General features: G+C 44.6%; 1 protein-coding gene across 2 annotated transcripts in view; it reads left to right on the top strand.

Annotated features, from left to right (window-relative positions):
• The first annotated feature begins 8,178 nt into the window (after positions 1 to 8,178).
• Positions 8,179 to 23,465, top strand: part of fer1l4 (fer-1 like family member 4) — a 207,748-nt gene continuing 192,461 nt past the window's right edge. For both annotated transcript variants that reach the window (XM_052031437.1, XM_052031438.1), the window contains exons 1-2: positions 8,179 to 8,382; positions 20,591 to 20,646. In XM_052031437.1, the coding sequence (XP_051887397.1) occupies positions 8,304 to 8,382; positions 20,591 to 20,646 (135 nt within the window). In that variant the 5' untranslated portion in view covers positions 8,179 to 8,303. The remainder of the gene's footprint in view (positions 8,383 to 20,590; positions 20,647 to 23,465) is intronic.

Raw genomic sequence — 23,465 nt, forward strand, 5'->3', positions numbered from 1 at the left:
GTAAGCTTTGAATTATTTTTTATGATGTATTTAAAACTTGTACATATAATATAAAGAATATAATACAAAACATTTCAGCATTAATTGTCTCTCCTGTTTTCTTCTTCTGAATGTCTGGTCAAGTTTTGACAACCAATGAGCAAATATCTGCTGCTTGAATCAGTGAAGACATTTTGTAGAAAGAGAGGTCTTCCATATTGCTAGCTCTGAAAACAGTAAGTGAGATTCCCACTCTGAAAAGGGAGCCATGCACAGGATGTCCTCTCTTGGTGAGCAGGGACATTGACACACTGCGCAGTCGTGATGAGCCATGGACAGGCCGCGTGGTCTCGGTAAGCAGGGATATGGATAGGCTGCGCGGTCTCGGTGAGCAGGAGCATGGACGGACTGCACAGTCTCGATGAGCTATGGACAGGCTGCATGGTCTCAGTGAGCAGGGACGTGGAAAGACTGAGCGGTCTCGGTGAGCTATGGACAGGCTGCGCGGTCTCGGAGCAGGGACATGGACAGACTGTGTGGTCTCAGTAAGCTATGGACGGGCTGCACAGTCTCAGTGAGCAGGAATGTGGACAGACTGCGCGGCCTCGGTGAGCAGGAACGTGGACAGACTGCGCAGTCTTGGTGAGCTTTGAAAGTATTCAAATACTTTGCTTCCATTGCCCCATGAGGAAGAGAATTCCAAAGACTCACAAAGCTCTGAAGAAGTTTTGCCGTATCTCTGTCTGAAATAGGTGACCCCTTGTTTTAAACAATGACCCCTAGTTCTAGGTTTTCCCACAAAAGGAAACATCCTCTCCGTGTCCGAGACTGATTGAATTCTTTGAGGATGGGACAAAACACATCGATGAAGTTAGAGCCGTGGATGTGGTGTACATGGATTTTAGTAAGGCATTTGATATGGTTCCTCATGGAAGGCTCATACAGAAAGTAGGCTGTGTGGATTCAGAATTGGCTTGCCCATAGAAGACAGAGGGTGGTTGTAGATGGAGCATATTCTGCCTGGAGGTGGTGACCAGTGGTGTTCCGCAGGGATCTATTCTGGGACCCCTGCTCTTTGTGATTCTATGAATGACTTGGATGACGAAGTGGAAGGGTGGGTTAGTAAGTTTGCAGATGACACAAAGGTTGGTGGTGGTGTGGATAGTGTAGAAGGCTGCTGTAGATTACAACAGGACATTGATTGGATGCAGAGCTGGGATGAGAAGTGGCAGGTAGAGTTCAACCCGGAAAAGTGTGAAGTGATACACTTTGGAAGATCAAATTCGAAGGCAGAATACAAGGTTAATGGTAGGACTCTTAGCAGTGTGGAGGAACAGAGGGATCTTGGGGTCCACGTCCATAGATCCCTCAAAGTTGCCACGCAGGTTGATAGGGTTTGTTAAGAAGGCGTATGGAGTGTTGGCCTTCATTAGTCGGGGTATTGAGTTCAAGAGGCGCGAGGTGATGTTGCAGCTCTATAGAACTCTGGTCAGACCACGGTTGGAGTATTGTGTTCAGTTCTGGTCGCTTCATTATAGAAAGGATGTGGAAGCTTTAAAGAGGGCACAGAGGAGATTTGCCACGATGCTGCCTGGATTGGAGAGCATGTCTTATGAGGATAGGTTGAGCGAGCTAGGGCTTTTGTCTTCGAAGAGAAGGAGGATGAGAGGTGACGGCAGAGGTGTACAAGATGATGAGAAGCATAGATCAAGTGGACAGTCAGAGACTTTATCCCAGGGCAACAATGGCTAAGACGAGGGGACATAATTTTAAGGTGATTGGAGGAAAGTATAAGAGGGATGTTTGGGGTAAGTATTTTTACATGGAGTTGGGTGCGTGGAACACACTGCTGGCAGAGGTTGTGGGGGCAGATACATTAGGGACATTTAAGAGACCCTTAGACACATGAATGATAGAAAAATAGGGGGTTTATGTGGGAGGGAAGGGTTAGATAGATCTTAGAGCAGGATAACAGGTCGGCACAACATTGTGGGCCGAAGGGCCTGTACTATGCTGTAGTGTTCTATGTTCCATAAATTTGAAGGCAGAATGCAAGGTTAATGGCAGGACTCTTAGCAATGTGGAGGAACAGAGGAATCTTGGGATTCACATCCATAGATCCCTCAAGGTTGCTGCGTAGGTTGATAGGATTGTTAAGAATGCATATAGTTTGTTGGCCTTCATTAGTCCGGGCATTAAGTTCAAGAGCTGTGAGGTAATGTTGGAACTCGGGTTAGACCACGCTTGGAGTATTGTGTTCAATTCTGGTCGCCTCATTATAAGAAGGATGTGGAAGCTTTAGTGAGGGTGCAGAGGTAATTTACCAGAATGCTGCCTGGATTGGAGAGCATGTCTTAGGATAGGTTGAGTGAGCTAGGGCTTTTCTCTTTGGAGCAAAGGGGAATGAGTGCTGACTTGATAGAGGTGTACATGATGACAAGAGGCATAGATCAAGTGGACAGAGATTTTTTCCCAGGGCAAAAATGAGTAATACGAGGGGGCATAGTTCTAGATATTAGACAACCTTCTTCACTGTCCACTACACCACCAGTTTTGGTGTCATCCACAAACTTGTGTTGTTCATCAATCATTCTGAGTAAGACCGTGAGATCTAGTCTATAGTGTTGTGATGTGTACGGAGGTGGCTGATTAGACAATCTGGCCTCGAATGTCCCTTTCACACATGTGATAGAGGTGTGGGGATGTGGCAGCATCAGTGGTTCTTGATTTTTGAGATTCTCTTTTCCTCTGCTTCCTCCGTTCTAGCTTCCTCACCTGAGCAAGCATCGCTTTTTATGCGGGTATGCAAAACAGGATAATCCAATGCTGCTTATGTGTATTAATGTTGAAACTCTTCTGGGATGTTCTAAGAGAGTCTTTGAACCTCTTTTTCTGACCACACATGACTTTTTGACCTCAGTCAGCTCTCCATAAAGCAACTGCTTTGGTATTCTGTCATTCTACTGGCATGCCCTGCCCACCTGATCAGTTATCCTTTCAACAATATGTAAATGTTGGGAAAATTTGTCTGGGACAGAATCTGTGTGTCTGGAATACTGTCTTGGCACTTGATGATGAGTATTCTGTGTAGACAGGGCATGTGGAAGTGGTTAAACATCTAACGTGTCTGCTGTACACTGTCTCACAAGCATAGAATAAAGTAGATATAACAACAGCACGAAACATTAAAAGATTAAAAGTTACTTGGACAGGTACATGGATAGAAAAGGTTTAGAGGAATATGGGCCAAACGCAGGCAAATGGGACTAGCTTAGATGGGAATCTTGGTCAGCATGGACCAGTTGGGCTGAAGAGCCTGTTTCCATGCTGTATGACTCTATGACTCTAATTCAATGTTGTAGACTACCCAGGTGGAATATGGAGTAATGTCCCTCTAGGGAATTGAGAGATACAGACCACATGCAGGCACATGTGCAGTTATAATAGCATCATGGCAGGCACGGTAGTGTAGCGGTTAGCATAACGCTATTACAGCGCCAGCAACCTGGGTTCAATTCTGGGAGGAGTTTGTACATTCTCCCTGTGTCTGCACGGGTTTCCTCCGGGTGCTCCGGTTTCCTCCCACATTCCAAAGACATACACGTTAGGAAGTTGTGGGCGTGCTACGTTGGCACCAGACGCGTGGTGACTGTTGCGGCCTACCCCAGAACACTCTATGCAAAAGATGCATTTCACTGTGAGTTTCGATATACAGTACATGTGACTAATAAAGAAATCTTTGGTCAAGTTTATTGTCATATGCACAAGTACATGTATCCACAGGTACAATGAAAAACTTACTTGCAGCAGCATCACAGGCACACAGCATCAGATAGAACATAGAAAATTACAGCACAGTACAGGCCCTTCGGCCTACAATGTTGTACCGACGTTTTATCCTGCTCTAAGATTTATCTAAACCTTCCATCCCACCTAGCCCTCCATTTTTCTCATACATGTGGCTATCTAAGAGTCTCTTAATATCCCTAATGTGTCTGCCTCCACCACCTCTGCTGACAGTGCGTTCCACGCACCCATCACTCTCTGTGTAAACAAAAAATAGCTTAACACTGGCATCCCCCTTATACCTTCCTCCAATCACCTTAAAATTATGCCCTTTCATGTTACTCATTTTCACCCCGGGAAAAAGTCTCTGATTGTCCACTCGATCTATGCCTCTTATCACCTTGTACACCTCTATCAAGTCACCTCTCATCCTCCTTCTTTCCTAAGAGAAAAGCCCAAGATCACTCGACCTACACAACATTCACAAGCAAAACATTAATTTTGCATAATTTATGTTGTTAATTTTACAAGAAAAAATACAATTAGAACAAAAAAAATACAAGTCCACTGTAGTACAAAGTGATCAAAGTCGTCATAGTGTTGCTATACTGAGGTAGTAATTAAGGTTCTGCAGGTTGGTTCAAGAACCGAATGGTTGAAGGGAAGAAACTGTTCTTGAACCTGGAGGTGTGGGACTTCTGTACCTCCTGCCCGATGGTAGCTGCGAGAAGATGGCATAGCCCAGATGGTGGGTATCTTTGATGGTAGATGTTGTCTTCTTGAGGCAGCAACTTGTGTAGATATTTGGTCAACCTTCCTTGTGATTGCATCTATGTGCTGGGCCCAGGACAGGTCATCCGATATATTAATACCCAGGAATTTAAATCTGCTCACCCTCTCCACAGCACAGATATAGTGGGCTGAAGAGCCTGTTCTTGTTCTGTACTGTTCTGTGTTCTGTATGCCAAACAGGAATGTTATCTCAACCTTAACTTTTACTCCCCTCTCCCCCCTTTCAGCATTTGGCAAGAATGATTCCCTCTGTGACTCCGGTCCACTCTTCTGTTTTGTCCAACCACCCTCCTTCTTACGGCACTTTCCCTTGCAATCACAGGCAATGCAACACTTGTCCTTTCACTTACTCATCATCCAGGGACCCAAACAGTCTTTCGAGATGAAGCAGCAATGTGGCACTTCTTCCAATCTACTGTACTACGTTCAGCATTCACAATATGGTCTCCTCTACAATGGAGAAACCAAACGCATATTGGCTGATCACTTTGTGGAATATCAGTGATCGGTCCCCTGGGACAGCCCTGAGCTTGCCATTGCTGCCACTTTAATTCCCCATCCCATTCCTACTCTGATCTATAAGTTGTAGCTTCCTCTACTGTCCCAATGAGGCCCAACACATCTTGTTGAGGAACAGCACCTCATTTTCCATCTGAGCACATTGCAGCCTTCTGGACCCAATATTGTAACATACTACTTCAGGTAACTTGATTTCTCGGTCTGTATCAGTCATCCATCTGTGATATTAACTCATCATTTTTTCCCCTTTTTATTATTTCTGGGAATGGATGATTTGCCCAGCCTCACCTGCTGGGCATGTCTTCCTGCTCGGCATATTGCAACTCCTACATTGCTTTGTCTAGGTTCGTTTGTCTATGTTCTTGCTCTCTAACTGTGCTCATTTACTCATTGACCAGATATCCTTGTTTACAGCTTATCCCAAGGTCATCCTGGTTTTACCCTATCAAATACAGAAGTCATCTTTAGGTTGGAAGGTCATGACTAGTGGGGTGCCGCAGCAATCTCTGCTGGGGCTTCGGTTGTTCACAACCTGTATCAATGATTTGGATGAAGGGACCAAGTGTAATATATCCATGTTTGCTGGAACTACTTCGCAAAAAGGCACTGTGGTTGTGAAAAGGTGAAGAAAGGCTTTAAGGAGATATAGACAGGCTAAGGAAACACAAGAGACTGCAGACACAGGAATCTAGAGCAACAAACAATCTGGAGGAACACGGTGGATTGAGCAGCATCTGTGGGGGGAGAAGAATTGTCAACAAATCAGGTCAAAACCCTACATCAGGACTAAGGGTGGAGCAGGAAGACAGCTGGTATAGAGGAGAGAGGGAGTGGTGAGCCAGGGCCAGAGGTGATTAGTGGATCAAGGAGGGGTAAAGATGACAAACAGGTCAAGCCAGGTAGAGGAGGAGGAGGGATGAAGTTGGGAGATAGAGGCAGGTGGATGATAGATGGAGGCAGACAAAAAAAGGGCTGATGATGTCGGGTGGGGGGAGGGAAGATGAAGGTGGAGACAGCTGGGAGGGTGATCAGCAGAAACACAGAGGCTTCCAACACTGGAATCTGATAAGTAGGGAACATGATAATGGAAACCATTAGTGGAGAGGTGAAGAGAACCAGATGTGGGAGGGTGGAGGAGCCTGTGGGTGAAATGTGTGGGCAATAGGTGGATGGAACCAGGAGGGGAACGGGGATAAAATTGGGTGTTGGGGGGCTTGAGACGGGTATGGGAAAGGGGACATAAATGGGAAGACTGGAGGAGGATCAGAAGGAGAGAGAAGGGAGGGGGAACACACAGGAGGTAAGGGTTACCTGAAAATGGAAAATTCAATGTTCATACCATTGTGTTGTAGACTACCCAGGTGGAATATGCAGTTTTGTTCCTCTGGTTTGCTTTGTGCCTCACCCTGGCAGTGGAGAAGGCCGAGGATGGATGGGTCCGTGATGGCCTACGGGAACTGAAATGTCATGCATCTGGGAACTTGGGATGGCCAATGGAGTAAGTCTCTCAACTCCACTCCTCCCCAACCTGGCTCAATCTGCCCTTCATCCTTCACCCCTATTTGGTCCACCTATCACCTCTGGCCCCTGTCCCACATCTTTCCCTGTCCTCTTTATACTGCCTAAATTCCCTCTACACCCTGCTGCAGGGTTTCGACCCGAAACAACGTCAATTCCTTTCCCCCAGCAGATGCTGCTTTACTCACTGAGTTCCGCCAGCAGATCGTTTGTTTGCTATACAGAGGCAAAATCAATGGACAAAGACATAGCAGGTGGAATGTTATTTGAAAAAATATGCAGCCTTTCACTTTAGTGGAAAAACAGGAAAGTGGAGTTCTTCATTTGCTTGTGTATGAGTTTCTATTCTTGTCCTAGTTTTTCATTTTGATTAAGTTTTTGGTAAATGGTGACACCTCCACTCACTCCAACTACCTCTCCCCCAACCAGGAAACTGCATAAGAAATGGAACATGAGAGAGAGAGACAGTAGGCCATTCAGCCCTCAGTCTGCTGCACCATTCATTAAATTCATGATTGATTTTATTTCACCTCAGTGTCTTTTCTCTGTACTAACGTCATGAACCTTTATTCTCTCACTATCCATAATTCCATAGATTTTTTGAATATTCTTAATGACTTAAGTGTCCACAGGGTTTTTTTTAGTAGAAAATTCCAAAATTCACAACGATCCTGATGAAGAAATTTCTTCTCATCTCTGTCCTGACTGTGTGACTGTGGCCCCAAATTCTTGCACTCCTGTATCTAGCCTGCCACGCTCCCTCGAGATTGTTGGTGTTCCAGTGAGGTCAAATGGATCCGAATGCAAAATACTGCAGTTACTTGAAACCTGAAGTAAAAAGAGAAAATGCAGGAAGTGTTCAGCAGGTCACACCTGAAGTGTTAACTCTGTTTCTCTTTCCACAGATGCTGCCTGATCTGCCGAGTATCTCCAACATCTCTGGTTTTGTTTCTGCCTGACCTGTTGATTATTTCCAACATTTTCTGGTTTATGGGAGGAAGCTGATGGTAGGAGACTCGCCAGCGATAATGTTGTTGAACTTCAGGGTAGGTGATCTCTCACTTGCTGAAAATGGTCTCTGGGTCGCTCCTGTGGCCCGAATGTTACCTGCAAGTTACCAGCCATGCCTGAACGTTGTTGACGAGATCCTGCTTCATATACGCCACAAACAGATACTGTGGTGATAAGGATATGCGCCACTTTGTTATTACTTCACCAGCAAGTATGCATGAAAGACGGTAAACATTCCTCGGTAAACCGACGGATTGTTTAGCGAATGGGCAGCCCAAGGTGCTGGGCCGGGCCACCTTCGCGGGATGCTTCTGGAATGAGGAATCAGTTTCTGCGGAGAGCGTTAACACCATATGTGTTTACAATGGGGAGTTACTGGTGAAAGGCAGTTTGTGTGGGAAGGAACGAACATCTGAGGTGTATATTTAAGTAATTTACCTTGTTAATATTTATCCTGGATGGAAAGCGGAAACGCCACAGGTTTTGTGAAGTTGCTGCATTGGGCGTGGGTTCTTTGACTGATTTAAAAAGAATCTGATTGAGCAAGTTGTTGCTCAGCCCTGCCCAGCCGAGCCGCGGAGAAGCAGCCTCCGGGACTGGAGTCAGAGATATGGAGGATGGGAACAGGTGCAAGACCTGAAAGTTAACCAGGGAACCAACAGGTTTGAAAGTCTGGCGGCGAAGTCTGAAGTCTCATCATGTCGCTTACACTGTTTCTGAAGAAGATTTCTAACCTCGGCGGCAAATATGACAGACTCATCTCGGCCACATTCAGAGGTAAGGATCTGCCTAACTCTCCGGATTTGCCTCTTCTTGAAGCAGTCCCGGCGGCGAGATTGTGGGTATGGGATCCGGGACGATGCGATAGACGCCAGGACAGATACCCACAGCACCCTGTGTGTGTGCCATTGTAGACATTGTTCAGGATTCTGTTTTGTGTGGAGGGGTAAGGGTATGTTCTTCCTCATACCCAAGTCCCAGTTCACACAGCGGAAACAACTCCAGATTTTGTGCAGTCGCACCCGGTGTCAGCATTACCGTCACGGCTGAATCAGATGAACAGCCTTGTCACTTAGCACGTATTGAAGCCAATTTCTTTTTTGAGACCTTAAGAGACATTAAACTGCAAATCAAGAGGGCTAAAAGGGGCCATGAAATGTCCTTAGTGAGTGGGATTAGAGAGAAACCCAAGGCATTTAACAGGTACATTAAAAATAAGATGGCCACTAAGGAGGGGGTAAGATCACTCAAGGACAAAGGAGGGAATTTATGCCTGAAGCCAGAGGAAATGGGCAACGTACTAAGTCAGTATTTCACAATAGTATTCACCAAGGAGAAGGACATGGAGGACAGTGAGATCAGGGAGGGGTATGCTGATATTTCAGAGAACATTAACATCAAGAAGGAGGAAGTGTTAGGGCTCTTAAAGAACATTAAGGTGGATAAGTCTCAAGGGCCTGATGGGATCTATCCCAGAATACTGAAGGAAGCAAATTAGGAGATTTCTGGGGCCTTGACAGAGATCTTTTTAACCTCTTTAACCATGGACAATGTGCCAGAAGAATGAGGAATAGCCAACATTATCCCTTGTTTAAGTCGGCCAACAGGGACAAGCTAGGAAATTTTAGGCCAGTGAGTCTTGCAGCAACAGCAGGGAAATTATTGGGTAAAATTCTTAGGGATGGGATCAACTCACATCTGGAAATACATAGACATTAGGGATAGTCAGCATGGCTTAGTGTGGGAAGGTCATGTGTTATAAACTTTTACTCCTCTCACCTTACACCATTCCCTCTAGTATTTGACATTTCCACCCTGGGGAAAAAGACTCTATCTACTCTATCTATGCCTCTTATTATTTTCTATCCTTCTGTCAGGTCTCCCCTCAGTCTCTGATGCTTCAGAGAAAACAGTCCAAGTTTGTCCAACCTCTCCTTATAGCAAATACTGTCTAATCCAGGCAACATCCTGGTGAACCTCTTCTGCACCCTCTCCAAAGCCTCCACATACATCCTGCAATGTGCCGACAAGAACTCCACACACTACTCCATATGTGATCTAACCAAAATTTTATACAGTTGCAACATGATTTCCTGACTTTTATAGTCAGTGCCCCAACTGATCAAGGCAAGCATGGTGCACATATTTTTTACCACTCGATATACTTGTGTTGCCACTTTCAGGGAGCTATGGACTCTCACCCCAAGATCCCTCTGTACATCAATGCTCCTAAGGGTCCTTTCATTCACTGTATACTTTCCTCTTATATTTGCCCTCCCAAAGTGCAACATCTCACAATTGTCCAGATTAAACTTTATCTGCCATTTTTCCACTCATATTTCCAACTCTTCTATATCCTTTGACAATCTTCCTCACTCACTACAACTCCACCAATTTTTCTGTCATCTGTGAACTTAGTAATCAGTCCACCTACATTTTTGCTCAAATTATTTTTATACATCACAAACAACACAGGTCCCAGCACTGATCCCCACTGGTAACAGACCTCCAGCCAGAAGATCACTCTTCCACCACCACCCTCTGTCTTCTATGGCCAGGCCAAATCTGAATCCAAACTACCAAGTCACCATGGATCCCACGCATCTTCATCTTCTGGATCAGTCTTCCATGAGGGTCTTGGTCAAATTCCTTACTAAGATCCATGTTGACAATATCCACTACCCTAGCCTCATCAACCATCTTTGTCACCTTCTCAAGAAACTCAGTCATGTTTGTAGGACATGATCTGCCCCGCACAAAGCCGTGCTGACTGTTCCCAATAAGTCTGTGCTTTTCCAGGTGAATAGATCCTATCCCTAAGGATCTTCTCCAATAATTTCCCTACGACATGTAAGGCTCACCAGCCTATAGTTTCTTGGTTTGTCGCTATTGCTCTTTTTAACCAAGGAACAACACTGGTTATTCTCCAATCCTCTGGGACCTCACTAGCGAATCTTCTTTAAAGATACAAAGATCTCTGGCGAGGCCCCAGCAATCTCCTCTCTAGCCAGTCCCAATAACCTGGAATAAATCCCATAAATCCAAGGGACCTATCCAGCTTAATGTGCTTCAAGAGTCAAAATGATAATCTTAATGCTCTTCTTGGTGTCAAAATAAGAAGCTAATACTCTGATTTGAAGGCAGTTGCAGACAGATATTCACTACAGTTCCTCTAGAATGCAAGGTTTCCAGCTTGAAAATTTGGTTTTTTTTCTGATATAAAAAAATCTATCTAGAAAAGTCCAAAACCTTCTTGGTTAATTTTAAAAAGTGTTTTGACAAGAATTTATGCAGTGAAATGCTAGCGAAAAATAGTGGGCTTAGAATTAGTAGGAAGACTGCAGAATGTGTTAATGCTAGAGGAGAGGAAGGAAAATCATGGAAGTGTTGTAAAACGTAAGGAAGAAACTTAGCCCATTGAAGTAAATATAGAAAATGCTGATAAAACTTAGCAGGTCAGGCGGCATCTGTGGAAAGAGAAGCAGTCAATATTTTGGGTCCAACTTGGACTTAAGTCACTTATATATATTCAGAAAGCAATGGACCATGTTGCACGTGTCTTACACCTCCCTGGATTAATTTCATTTGGCACTTTTCTGCCCAACTGACCAAACCATCCATATCTTCCTTCAGCCTACAGCTTTCCTCCTCACTGCCAGCCACTGCTAACCCTAACCCTAACCAGAACTCTGCCTATTCTTTATCCTGCCCCTTAAATTTATTCCTAAGTTTATTCTGCTCTAACTCCATCTACAAGTTTGCAGATGATACCACCGTTGTAGGCCGTATCTCCAACAGCGATGAGTTGGAGTACAGGAAGGAGATAGAGAGCTTAGTGGAATGGTGTCATGACAACAACCTTTCCCTCAATATCAACAAAACAAAAGAGCTGGTCATTGACTTCAGGAAAGAGGACAGTGTACATGCACCTGTCTACATCAATGGTGCTGAGGTCAAGAGGGTTGAGAGCTTCAAGTTCCTGGGTGTGAACATCACCAACAGCCTGTCCTGGTCAAATCACATAGATGCCATAGCCAAGAAAGCTCACCAGCACCTCTACTTCCTCAGGAGGCTAAAGAAATTTGGTTTGTCCCCTTTGACTCTCACCAACTTTTACCAATGCACCATTGAAAGCATCCTATCTGGATGTATCATGGCTTGGTATGGCAACTGCTCTGCCCAGGACCGCAAGAAGCTGCAGAGAGTTGTGGACACAGCCCAGCACATCACGGACACCAGCCTCCCCTCTTTGGACTCTATCTTTACCTCTCGTTGTCTTCATGAAACAGCCAGCATAATTAAAAACCCCACCCAACCTGGACATTCTCTCTTCTCTCCCCTTCCATCTGGTAGAAGATACAGGAGCCTGAGGGCACGTACCACCAGACTTAAGGACAGCTTCTACCCCACTGTGATAAGACTATTGAATAGTTCCCTTATACAATGAGATGGACTATGACCTCACGATCTACCTTGTTGTGACCTTGCACCTTATTGCACTGCACTTCCTCTGTCGCTGTGACACTTTACTCTGTACTGTTACTGTTTTTACCTGTACATCAATGCACTTTGTACTAACTCAATGTAACTGCACTGTGTAATGAATTGACCTGTACAATCAGTTTGTAAGACAAGCTTTTCACTGTACTCGGTAAAGTGACAATAATAAACAAATACCAATAAGTCACTTCAATCAAGCAATGGGCCCAGTATGAGTTCTGCAGAACCCCACCGGTAACAGCCTCCCCGTCACAGGAACATATTACCCTTTGCTTCCTGCCACTGAACCAATTTTGGATCTGATTTCTTTTTTCACCCCTCCCCCCCCCCCCACCCCGACCTTCAGATTCCACGAGCTTTTAAGCCCTGCTAAACTCCTTATATTGTGTCAAATGCACTGACCTATTTAACCCTCCTGGTTGACTCAAAAAATTCAATCAACTTCGTCAGATCTGAGCTTTCCTTAACAATTCCATGCTGACTACCCCTGATTAATCTGAGTTTTTCAAAGGAAAGATTTATATTGTTCCTTTAGAATGGATTCCTATAATTTGGTCATTACCAAAGTTATCCCTTCCTCCATTTTGAAGTGTTCAGTGTTAGCTGTTCTCTGAACTCTAACACCACATGTTTAGAACCATAGAACCATACAGCACAAAACAGGCCCTTCGGCCCACCATGTTGTGCCGTCCATCAAACCACCCTCACACTACCTAACCCCTTCCTCCTGCATATCCCCCCCATCCCACACTCCTCCATATGCCTATCCAACAAGCTCTTGAACCTGTTCAATGTATCTGCCTCCACCACCACCCCAGGCAGTGCATTCCATGCACCAACCACTCTCTGGGTGAAAAACCTCCCCCTGACATCTCCCCTGAACCTCCCACCCATAACCTTAAAGCCATGCCCTCTCGTCTTGAGCATTAGTGCCCTGGGAAGGAGGCGCTGACTGTCTACTCTATCTATTCCTCTCAGTATTTTATATACCTCTATCGTATCTCCTCTCATCCTCCTCCTTTCCAGTGAATAAAGCCCTAGCACCTTAAGCCTCTCCTCATATTCAATACTCTCCAATCCAGGCAGCATCCTGGTAAATCTCCTCTGCACCCTCTCCAACGCCTCTACATCCTTCCTATAATGAGGCGACCAGAACTGAACACAGTACTCTAAGTGTGGTCTAACTAGAGTTTTGTAAAGCTGCATCATCACCTCGCAGCTTTTAAACTCAATCCCGCGACTTATGAAAGCTAACATCCCATTGGCCTTCTTAACTGCTCTTTCCACCTGTGAGGCAACTTTCAATGAACTGTGAATATGAACCCCCAGATCCCTCTGCTCCTCCACACTGCCAAGTACCTTGCCATTCACCCAGTACTCTGCCCTGGAGTTTGTCCTTCCAAAGTGTACCACCTCACACTTCTCCGGATTGAACTCCATCTGCCACTTGTCAGCCCAGCTCTGCATCCTATCAATATCCCTCTGTAAGCTCCGACAGCCCTCCACACTATCCACAACACCGCCTATCTTAGTGTCATCTGCAAACTTATTAACCCAGCCCGCCACCCCCTCATCTAAGTCATCTATAAATATCACAAAAAGTAGAGGTCCCAGAACCGATCCCTGCAGGACACCACTAGTCACTGCCTTCCAATCCGAGGGCGCTCCTTCCACCACAACCCTCTGCTTTCTACAGGCAAGCCAATTCCTAATCCACACAGCCAAGCTTCCTTGGATCCCTTGGCCGCTGACCTTCTGAAGACGACTACCATGAGGAACCTTATCAAATGTCTTACTAAGATCCATGCAAACCACATCCACCGCACTGCCCTCATCAATCTTCCTGGTCACCTCCTCAAAGAACTCTATCAGGCTTGTGAGGCAAGATCTTCCCTTCACAAAGCCATGCTGGCTGTCCCTAATCATTCCATGATTCTCAAGGTGTTCATAAATCCTATCCCTTAGAATCCTTTCTAACAGCTTACCCACCACAGATGTGAGACTCACCGGTCTATAATTCCCTGGCCTATCCCTTTACCTTTTTTGAACAAGGGGACAACATTCACCACCCTCCAATCCTCCGGCACCATCCCCATGGACAACGAGGACTCAAAGATCCTTACCAGAGGTTCAACAATCTCCTCCCTAGCCTCTCGAAACAGCCTGGGGAAAATCCCATCAGGCCCCGGAGATTTATCTGTCTCAATATTATTTAACAACTTCAACACATCCTCTCTCTTGATATCTACAACCTCGAGAATATTACCCCTACCAGCACTCCCTTCCGCATCATCAAGACCCCCCTCCCTGGTGAATACCGAAGAGAAGTACTCATTGAGAACTTCTCCCACTTCCGCCGCCTCCAGGCAAATTCTCCCACCTTTGTCCTTAATAGGACCTACCTTTACCCTAGCCATCCTCCTACCCTTCACGTACGTGAAAAAGGCCTTGGGATTTTCCTTAACCCTACTAGCCAAAGCCTTTTCATGTCCCCTTCTAGCTCTCCTCAGCCCTTTCTTAAGTTCCTTCCTCGCTACTCTATATCCCTCAAGGCCCTGTCTGAACCTTGCTGCTTATACCTTATGTATGCTACCTTCTTCTCCCTAACTAGTCATTCCACCTCTCTCGTCACCCACGGTTCCTTCACCCTGCCATTCCTTCTCTGCCTCACTGGGACATATTTATCCCTAACATTCTGCGTAAGATCCCTGAACATCAACCACATCTCCAATGGTACATTTCCCTTCAAAAAGGTCATCCCACTTTACACTCCCAAGTTCTCTCCTTATAGCCTCGTAGTTCGCCCTTCCCCAATTAAATATCTTCTTGTCCTCTCTGCACCTGTCCCTGTCCATGACAATTTTAAAGGTTATGGAGCAATGGTCACTGTCCCCCAAATGCTCACCCACCAATAGATCCTTCACCTGTCCCGGTTCATTTCCTAAAACTAGATCTAACATGGCATTCCCTCTAGTCGGCCTGTCAACATACTGCGTCAGGAATCCCTCCTGGACACATTTAACAAATTCCGTCCCATCTAAACCTTTGGCACTAAGCAGGTGTGAAATATTGGATGGGATAAGCATAGTGAAAGAGGAAGCTTTAATGTGATGCACGTCATAATATATATGTGAATATATCATCAAGCCCAGATAAAATATATCCTGGCTGTAAAAGATACAAAGGAGGAAATTGCAGAAACTCTGATCACTATCATTTTTCAACCATCATTTCTGGATCATTGGGATCTCTTCTCGGGAACGTGGGACCTGTACAGAGAGGACGGGTTACACCCCAACCAGAAGGGGGCCAATATCCTTGCGGCAAGATTTGCTAGGGTGGTTCGGGAGGGTTTAAACTAGTTTGTGAGGGAGAAGGGAACTGGAGGAGTAGGTCAGAGGAAGAAGGGAATGGGGAAAAGTTAGATCAAACAGGTAGAGAGGCTTTGGGGAAGGAGAAGCAGAATACAGGCTATAAAAGTAGTAAGGTAGATGGACTGAAGTGTGTTTACTTAAATGCAAGAAGTGTCAGGAATAAGGGGGATGAACTGAGGGTTTGGATAAGTATGGGGGACTATGATATCATGGCTATTACTGAGACGTGGTTGACGTCAAGAGAGGAGTGGATATTGAATATTCCTGGTTTTCGGTGTTTTAAGAGGAATAGGGAAGGGGGGAGAAGAGGAGGAGGGGTGGCGATACTGGTGAGGGACACTGTTACGGCTGTGGAAAAGATGGATGTTGTAGAAGGATCATCTCTAGAGTTCATATGGGTGGAATTAAGGAACAAGAAAGGAGCAGTTACTCTACTAGGAGTATTCTATAGGCCCCCCGGTAGCAGTAGAGATATAGAGGAGCAGATTGGCAGGCAGTGTTTGGAGAGAAGCAAAAATAACAGGGTTGTTATAATGGGAGACTTCAACTTCCCAAATATAGACTGGAACCTGCTTAGTGCCAAAGGTTTAGATGGGACGGAATTTGTTAAATGTGTCCAGGAGGGATTCCTGACGCAGTATGTTGACAGGCCGACTAGAGGGAATGCCATGTTAGATCTAGTTTTAGGAAATGAACCGGGACAGGTGAAGGATCTATTGGTGGGTGAGCATTTGGGGGACAGTGACCATTGCTCCATAACCTTTAAAATTGTCATGGACAGGGACAGGTGCAGAGAGGACAAGAAGATATTTAATTGGGGAAGGGCGAACTACGAGGCTATAAGGAGAGAACTTGGGAGTGTAAAGTGGGATGACCTTTTTGAAGGGAAATGTACCATTGGAGATGTGGTTGATGTTCAGGGATCTTACGCAGAATGTTAGGGATAAATATGTCCCAGTGAGACAGAGAAGGAATGGCAGGGTGAAGGAACCGTGGGTGACGAGAGAGGTGGAATGACTAGTTAGGGAGAAGAAGGTAGCATACATAAGGTATAAGCAGCAAGGTTCAGACAGGGCCGTGAGGAATATAGAGTAGCGAGGAAGGAACTTAAGAAAGGGCTGAGGAGAGCTAGAAGGGGACATGAAAAGGCTTTGGCTAGTAGGGTTAAGGAAAATCCCAAGGCCTTTTTCACGTACGTGAAGGGTAGGAGGATGGCTAGGGTAAAGGTAGGTCTGATTAAAGGCAAAGGTGGGAGAATGTGCCTGGAGGCGGCGGAAGTGGGAGAATTTCTCAATGAATACTTCTCTTCGGTATTCACCAGGGAGGGGGGTCTTGATGATGCGGAAGGGAGTGCTAGTAGGGGTAATGTTCTCGAGGTTGTAGATATCAAGAGAGAGGATGTGTTGAAGTTGTTAAATAATATCCAGACAGATAAATCTCCGGGGCCTGACGGGATTTTCCCCAGGCTGCTTCGAGAGGCGAGGGAGGAGATTGTTGAACCTCTGGTAAGGATCTTTGAGTCCTCGTTGTCCACGGGGATGGTGCCGGAGGATTGGAGGGTGGCGAATGTTGTCCTCGTGTTCAAAAAAGGTAGTAGGGATAGTCCAGGCAATTACAGACCGGTGAGCCTTACGTCTGTGGTGGGTAAGCTGTTAGAAAGGATTCTAAGGGATAGGATCTATGAACACCTGGAGAATCATGGACTGATTAGGGACAGCCAGCATGGCTTTGTGAAGGGAAGATCTTGCCTCACAAGCCTGATAGAGTTCTTTGAGGAGGTGACAAGGAAGATTGATGAGGGTAGTGCGGTGGATGTGGTCTATATGGATTTTAGTAAGGCGTTTGATAAGATTCCTCATGGTAGGCTTCTTCAGAAGGTCAGCGGCCAAGGGATCCAAGGAAGCTTGGCTGTGTGGATTAGGAATTGGCTTGCCTGTAGAAAGCAGAGGGTTGTGGTGGAAGCAGTGCCCTCGGATTGGAGGACAGTGACTAGTGGTGTCCCGCAGGGATCGGTTCTGGGACCTCCACTTTTTGTGATATTTATAGATGACTTAGATGAGGGGGTGGAAGGCTGGGTTAGTAAGTTTGTGGACGACACTAAGATCGGCGGTGTTGTGGATACTGTGGAGGGCTGTCGGAACTTAGAGAGGGATATTGATAGGATGCAGAGCTGGGCTGACAAGTGGCAGATGGAGTTCAATCCGGAGAAGTGTGAGGTGGTACACTTTGGAAGGACAAACTCCAGGGCAGAGTACAAGGTAAATGGCAGTGTAGAGGAGCAGAGGGATCTGGGGATCATATTCACAGTTCACTGAAAGTTGCCTCACAGGTGGATAGAGCAGTTAAGAAGGCCTATGGGATGTTAGCTTTCATAAGTCGTGGGATTGAGTTTAAGAGCCGCAAAGTGATGATGCAGCTTTACAAAACTCTAGTTAGACCACACTTAGAGTACTGTGTTCAGTTTTGGTCGCCGCATTATAGGAAGGATTGTGGAGGCGTTGGAGAGGGTGCAGAGGAGATTTACCAGGGTGCTGCCTGGATTAGAGCATATGGAATATGAGGAGAGGCTTAAGGTGCTAGGGCTTTATTCACTGGAAAGGAGGAGGATGAGAGGAGACATAATAGAGGAATATAAAATATTGAGAGGAATAGATAGACAGTCAACGCCTCCTTTCCAGGGCACCAATGCTCAAGACGAGAGGGCATGGCTTTAAAGTTATGGGTGGGAGGTTCAGGGGAGATGTCAGGGGGAGGTTTTTCACCCAGAGAGTGGTTGGTGCATGGAATGCACTGCCTGGGGTGGTGGTGGAGGCAGATACATTGGACAGGTTCAAGAGTTTGTTGGATAGGCACATGGAGGAATGTGAGATAGAGGGATATGCAGGAGGAAAGGGTTAGATAGTGTGAGAGTGGTTTGATGGACGGCACAACATGGTGGGCCGAAGGGCCTGTTTTGTGCTGTATGGTTCCATGGTACCTGGCCTTCTTAACTACTACTTATGGTTGGCACAGACACCATGGGCCAAAGGGCCTGTTCCTGTGCTGTACTGTTCTATGTTCTAATGTTGACTTCAATCCTTCAAATAACCACAAAGTATTCATCAAGAACCATACAGCACCAGCATGCTGCCTGGATTGGAGAGCATGTCTTATGAGGATAGGTTGAGTGAGCTCGGGCTTCTCTCTTTGGAGAGAAGGAGGATGAGAGGTGACCAGATAGAGGTGCACAAGATGATAAGAGGCATAGATCGAGTGGACAGTCAGGGACTTTTTCCCAGGGCGAAAATGGCTCACACAAGAGGGCATAATTTTAAGGTGATTGGAGGAAGGTATAAGGGGGATGTCAGAGGTAAGTTTTTTTTTACACAGAGAGTGGTGGGTACGTGGAACGCACTGCCAGCAGAGGTGGTGGAGGCAGATGCATTAGGGACATTTAAAAGACTCTTAGACACATGAATGATAGAGGAATGGGGAGGGCTATGTGGGAGGGAAAGGTTAGATAAATCTTAGACCAGGATAAAATGTCAGCACAACATTGTGGGCTGAAGGACCTGTACTGTGCTGTAATGTTCTATGTTCACGTCTTCTGCCTTTTAACCTTTTTGGTCCCTAACAGGCCTAACCATTTCTTTAGATAGCCTGTTGTTCTTGATAATTTATAAAACATCTTTGAATTTTCTTTGTCTTTACTTGCCTTGTTGTGAGGGTACCTGCTTCCACCAGTGTCTCAGGCAGTCCATTCCATACCTCGACTACCCTCTGAGTTAAAAAAGATCTTTCAGTCCCGATGCAGGGCCATGACCCAAAATGTTGACTGAAGTACCCCAGGGAAAAACATAAGTAGGGTTTATGAAGCTGAAATCAGACAATGACCTTGGAATATAAAGGAAACAGGAAAGAAAAACAAGGGACTAGGAGGGCTAATTCCTTGGTCTCCACCATTGAAGGAGATAAAAATCAGGATTGAGCAGGAATCTGGAAATAGAAACAGAGATTTTGGCAGGTTAAAGGGCTTAAGGGGATTTGAGTGATACAGGGGAATGCAGAAGGTCTGAATGGCCTAGGGCAACACAGTGGCAGATCTGGTAGAGCTGCTACCTCACAGCTACATCAATTCCGGTTCAATCCTGATTTCCAGTGCTGTCTGTGAGGTGTTTGCAGGTTCTCCATGAAACTGCATTCATTTCCCAGGGGTACTTCCGTTCCCTGGAGACACAAGAGACTGCAGATGGTGGAATCTAGAGCAAAAAAACAAACTGCTGAAGAAGCTCAGCAGGTTAAGCAACGACTGTGGAGGCAAAGCATTGTAGATTTACCCCTAACAGCTGCTCCTAATCTACTCTCCCCAATTCCTCCCTAATAACGTTATAATTAGCCTACCCCTATATTCTCACTTTCATTGAAGGACCAGTCTTATCCATAGCTATCTTAAAACTTACAGAATTATGATCACTGTATCCAAACTGTTGCATCCACTGAAACTTTGATCATCTGGCCATGCTCATTTCCCAGTACAAGATCCCATCTCAACTTGGACTATTGACATATTGTTTCAAGAAACCCTCCTGGAAGCAATAGAACTAGCTTAAGTGGGCATCTCAGCCAGCATGGACAAGTTGGGCCAAAGGACCTGCTTTTGTACTCTGTGACTCTAATCACCTAACATATTCTACCCCATCTATGTCCCTGGCACTAAGGAGGTCCCAGTCAACACTGGGAAAGTTAAAATCACCCATGACAATAACCCTGTTGTTTTTTCACATCTTTCCATGATCTGCCTACATATCTGTTCATCTAGCTCCTGCTGACTATTAGGAGGTCTATAGTATAACCCCATCATAGTTATTGTACCTTTCTTATTGCTGAGCTATACGCATATGGCCTTGCTGGATGAGCCCTCCAAGATGTCCCCTCTAAGTGCAGTTGTGACATTTTGAATGCACAGCTGCAGAATTTGTTGGGCCAAGTCCTTTATCGTCCTTTAATTTTTGATGTTCTTACACTTCAAAAATATGTAGATAGACATTCTTAGAATAACAACAATATGGATTGGATGAACATTGTCATTTCTGATGTGAAATAATTAAGAATGTTTTCCTTAATCTGCTCAGGTTACACGTACTCTGCTAGAAGACCACAGTGTGAATATGAGGCTATCATCAATGAGGTAAGATTTAATATTTGGGTTAATGTCATTTCATCTGCAACACAGATTTTAGAAAACAAAATTTCTCTGTTGGGTGCGTTTCATCCAGTGACCAAATATTTCTTTACCCTTAGTAACTGCACATTCCCTTACCGCTTTGCTCTGTGGAATGTAAGACAATTACAAAACAGATGGAACAACAATATGTGACATAATATCAGCTCTGTGGGTGGAGGGCTCAGTAACACAATAGATTATTTTGTACTTCTTAGGTTTGAACCTGACTGACTCTTTTCAAAAACAAAAAGGCCACCATCTTTGATGAAGAGTCTCTGACCTGAAACGTTGACTCTGTTTCATTTCCCATGGATGTGGTCTGACCTGCTGAGTACTTTCAGCATTTTATATTTTTGTTTGAGATTTCCAGCATCTGCAGTTTTTTTGGATCTTCACTGACTCTTTTAAAATGAAACCTCATACTGTCAATATCAGCAGGGAATTTCATCAAGGAGGGCATCACAACTTAGGGTCAATGTTCCCCAAAATCCATTCTCCAGCTGGAATCCTAAGACAGGAATCAGGATCTAGAACACAATCAGAATCAGATTTATTATCACTGACTTGTATGACATGAAATTTGTTGTTTTGCGGCAGCAGTACAGTGCATAGAGGACACCATAGAGGAAGCACTTTGAGAGCAAAAAATGGATGATAGATAGGTTTGTCATGTCAGGGGTCAGAGCCTTACCATCCACATTTCACTAACACATCAGGAAGAACAATTAAGATCTGAGCCACTTTTGTGGCCCACCTGCACCCACTCAAAACAGGAATAAACATCATGGGCTATGGGAGGTATCCATCGTGACCAATCTTTCTTAAACAAAACAGTTTATAATTTTTGTTCCCTCTCTCTGCCCAATGAGTCATTGCTTTGGGATGGTGTTGGATAAGTGATTTGTTTAGCTAAGGGAAGAAATTGGCCCATCACTTCAGTTGGTGCTATTAGTGGTAAACAGATAGGAATTCACTGACAACCTCCCCTCATTAGTGAAGCTGGGTGTGTCAGTGGAGAACCTTTTCATAGAATTCTAGACTTTTATAGTGCAGGTTCTCACTACAGGTCCATGCGAAACCCATATGAACTTTTACATCAGGCAAAGGTATTTTCAGTGTTGGATGAATCTCTCAAGCATCTTAATATTTCAGTACAAGATTTGAAGAACATTTTTCTCATCATTTTGGATTCACATACTTAACCATAAATTTAGAACTTCTTTTTACAATATTTTGTTTTGAAAAATATTGTAAAAAGCCTACTCATGCTCAATGGTTGTGGGATGTTATGTCATACTTGACTCTAGAGAAGATTCGCTGTTCAGTTTTTGAATCTAACCTAGACTTTTCAAACACTGTGGGGACTTTTTAAAAAATTATTTTCAAAATCTCTGATTTGGGGACTAAAACGCAGATATTGGCCGACACCGTTACATTTTTAAAGGTTTTTCCTTGTTTTTTTCCATCTAACAGCTTCGGGTTTTGGTAGTGGGAGTAGATTTCTTTTATAATAAAATATTTCAATTTTTTTTTCCTTTATTAACTAACTTCTATATGTGATTATTAATTTAGAGTATTGTAATCTAAGTATGATTTAATACAACGTATTCAGTAGTATTTTTATTCTCTTTCCTCATGCATGTACTCTATTTTTTTCATGGATTCAATAAAAATATTGTAAAAAGAACTTTTCTTACATCAATATTTTATCATACTTGAAGGAGAAGACAGTAGTAAAAATAGGTGCAGTAGAAAGGGTTCAGCAAATGCGTCATAAACCAGGAAATGCTGCAAAATTTGTTTTGTGCATTATCAGTGAACTCAGGAGCAGAATCTGCTCAAGGGTGGAGACTCCTACACAATTGTTTACATGGTAGAAGTTGACCCACCTTAAGTAAAATGGGGTGGAGATTGCAGAATCTATTATTATCAGAGAACCAACTATTAGGAAAGTTTGCAAAACTGGTGCAAAGTTTTGGAGGCTGTGACTGAAATATTTTTAAAATTTGCAGTTTCTGCTCCAAATAACTCTTATCTGGGGCATCAAATGGAAGCACTATCCCTTAAACCCATATTTATTCCTTAAACAACAATCCAAAACAATTTAACTGATCAGCATCTTATTTGGCATTTGTGCTATCTGCGTGTACAAATTAGTTGTACTTTTCTCTACATTATACTTCAAAGGTAATTCACTGTCTGTAAAGCACTTGTTGGGGTATGCTGAAATTGGAATCAATGCTACAGAAATGGAGCTGTATTCTTGACTGTTCAAGATCAGTGTTGATAGTTGCATAATATGGTTGCAGTGCTTCCTGAAGACTATACTGAAGGTCATGGGATGGATTTGGGGGTGGTGGGGGGGGAGTTGTTTTGTCAAGTTAGGGGATTGGGTTGGAGGGTTGGTCAGGTAGAGTTGAGTGCCAATCATCTGGGGGGTTGCAGCTCAAATAGTGTTCAGAAGTTTGTGTTTTCAGTCTTTTCAAGCTGACTAAAACATCAGGACTGGGGCCTCAGCTACCTCCCTCTTCCTCAGACTGGGACCCAGCCACTTCCCAACATTCCCCACTGTCTGTCTCTGGACTGGGCTTCGACTCAGTCTGTACAAACTGGACAGAGGTTTTTGAATATGAATCTGCTTTCTTCTGTCCACATCTGGGCATGTTAGCATTTTCCAAGGTCTTAATTCATAGAATCAGAGAGTCATACAGCACAGAAATGGGCCCAATCAGTCCACCTCATCCATGCCAACCATCATGCCCACCTACACTAACTCCGTTTCC

This window comes from Pristis pectinata, chromosome 16, assembly GCF_009764475.1.
Source record: "Pristis pectinata isolate sPriPec2 chromosome 16, sPriPec2.1.pri, whole genome shotgun sequence".
NCBI classification, from domain to species: Eukaryota; Metazoa; Chordata; class Chondrichthyes; order Rhinopristiformes; family Pristidae; genus Pristis; species Pristis pectinata.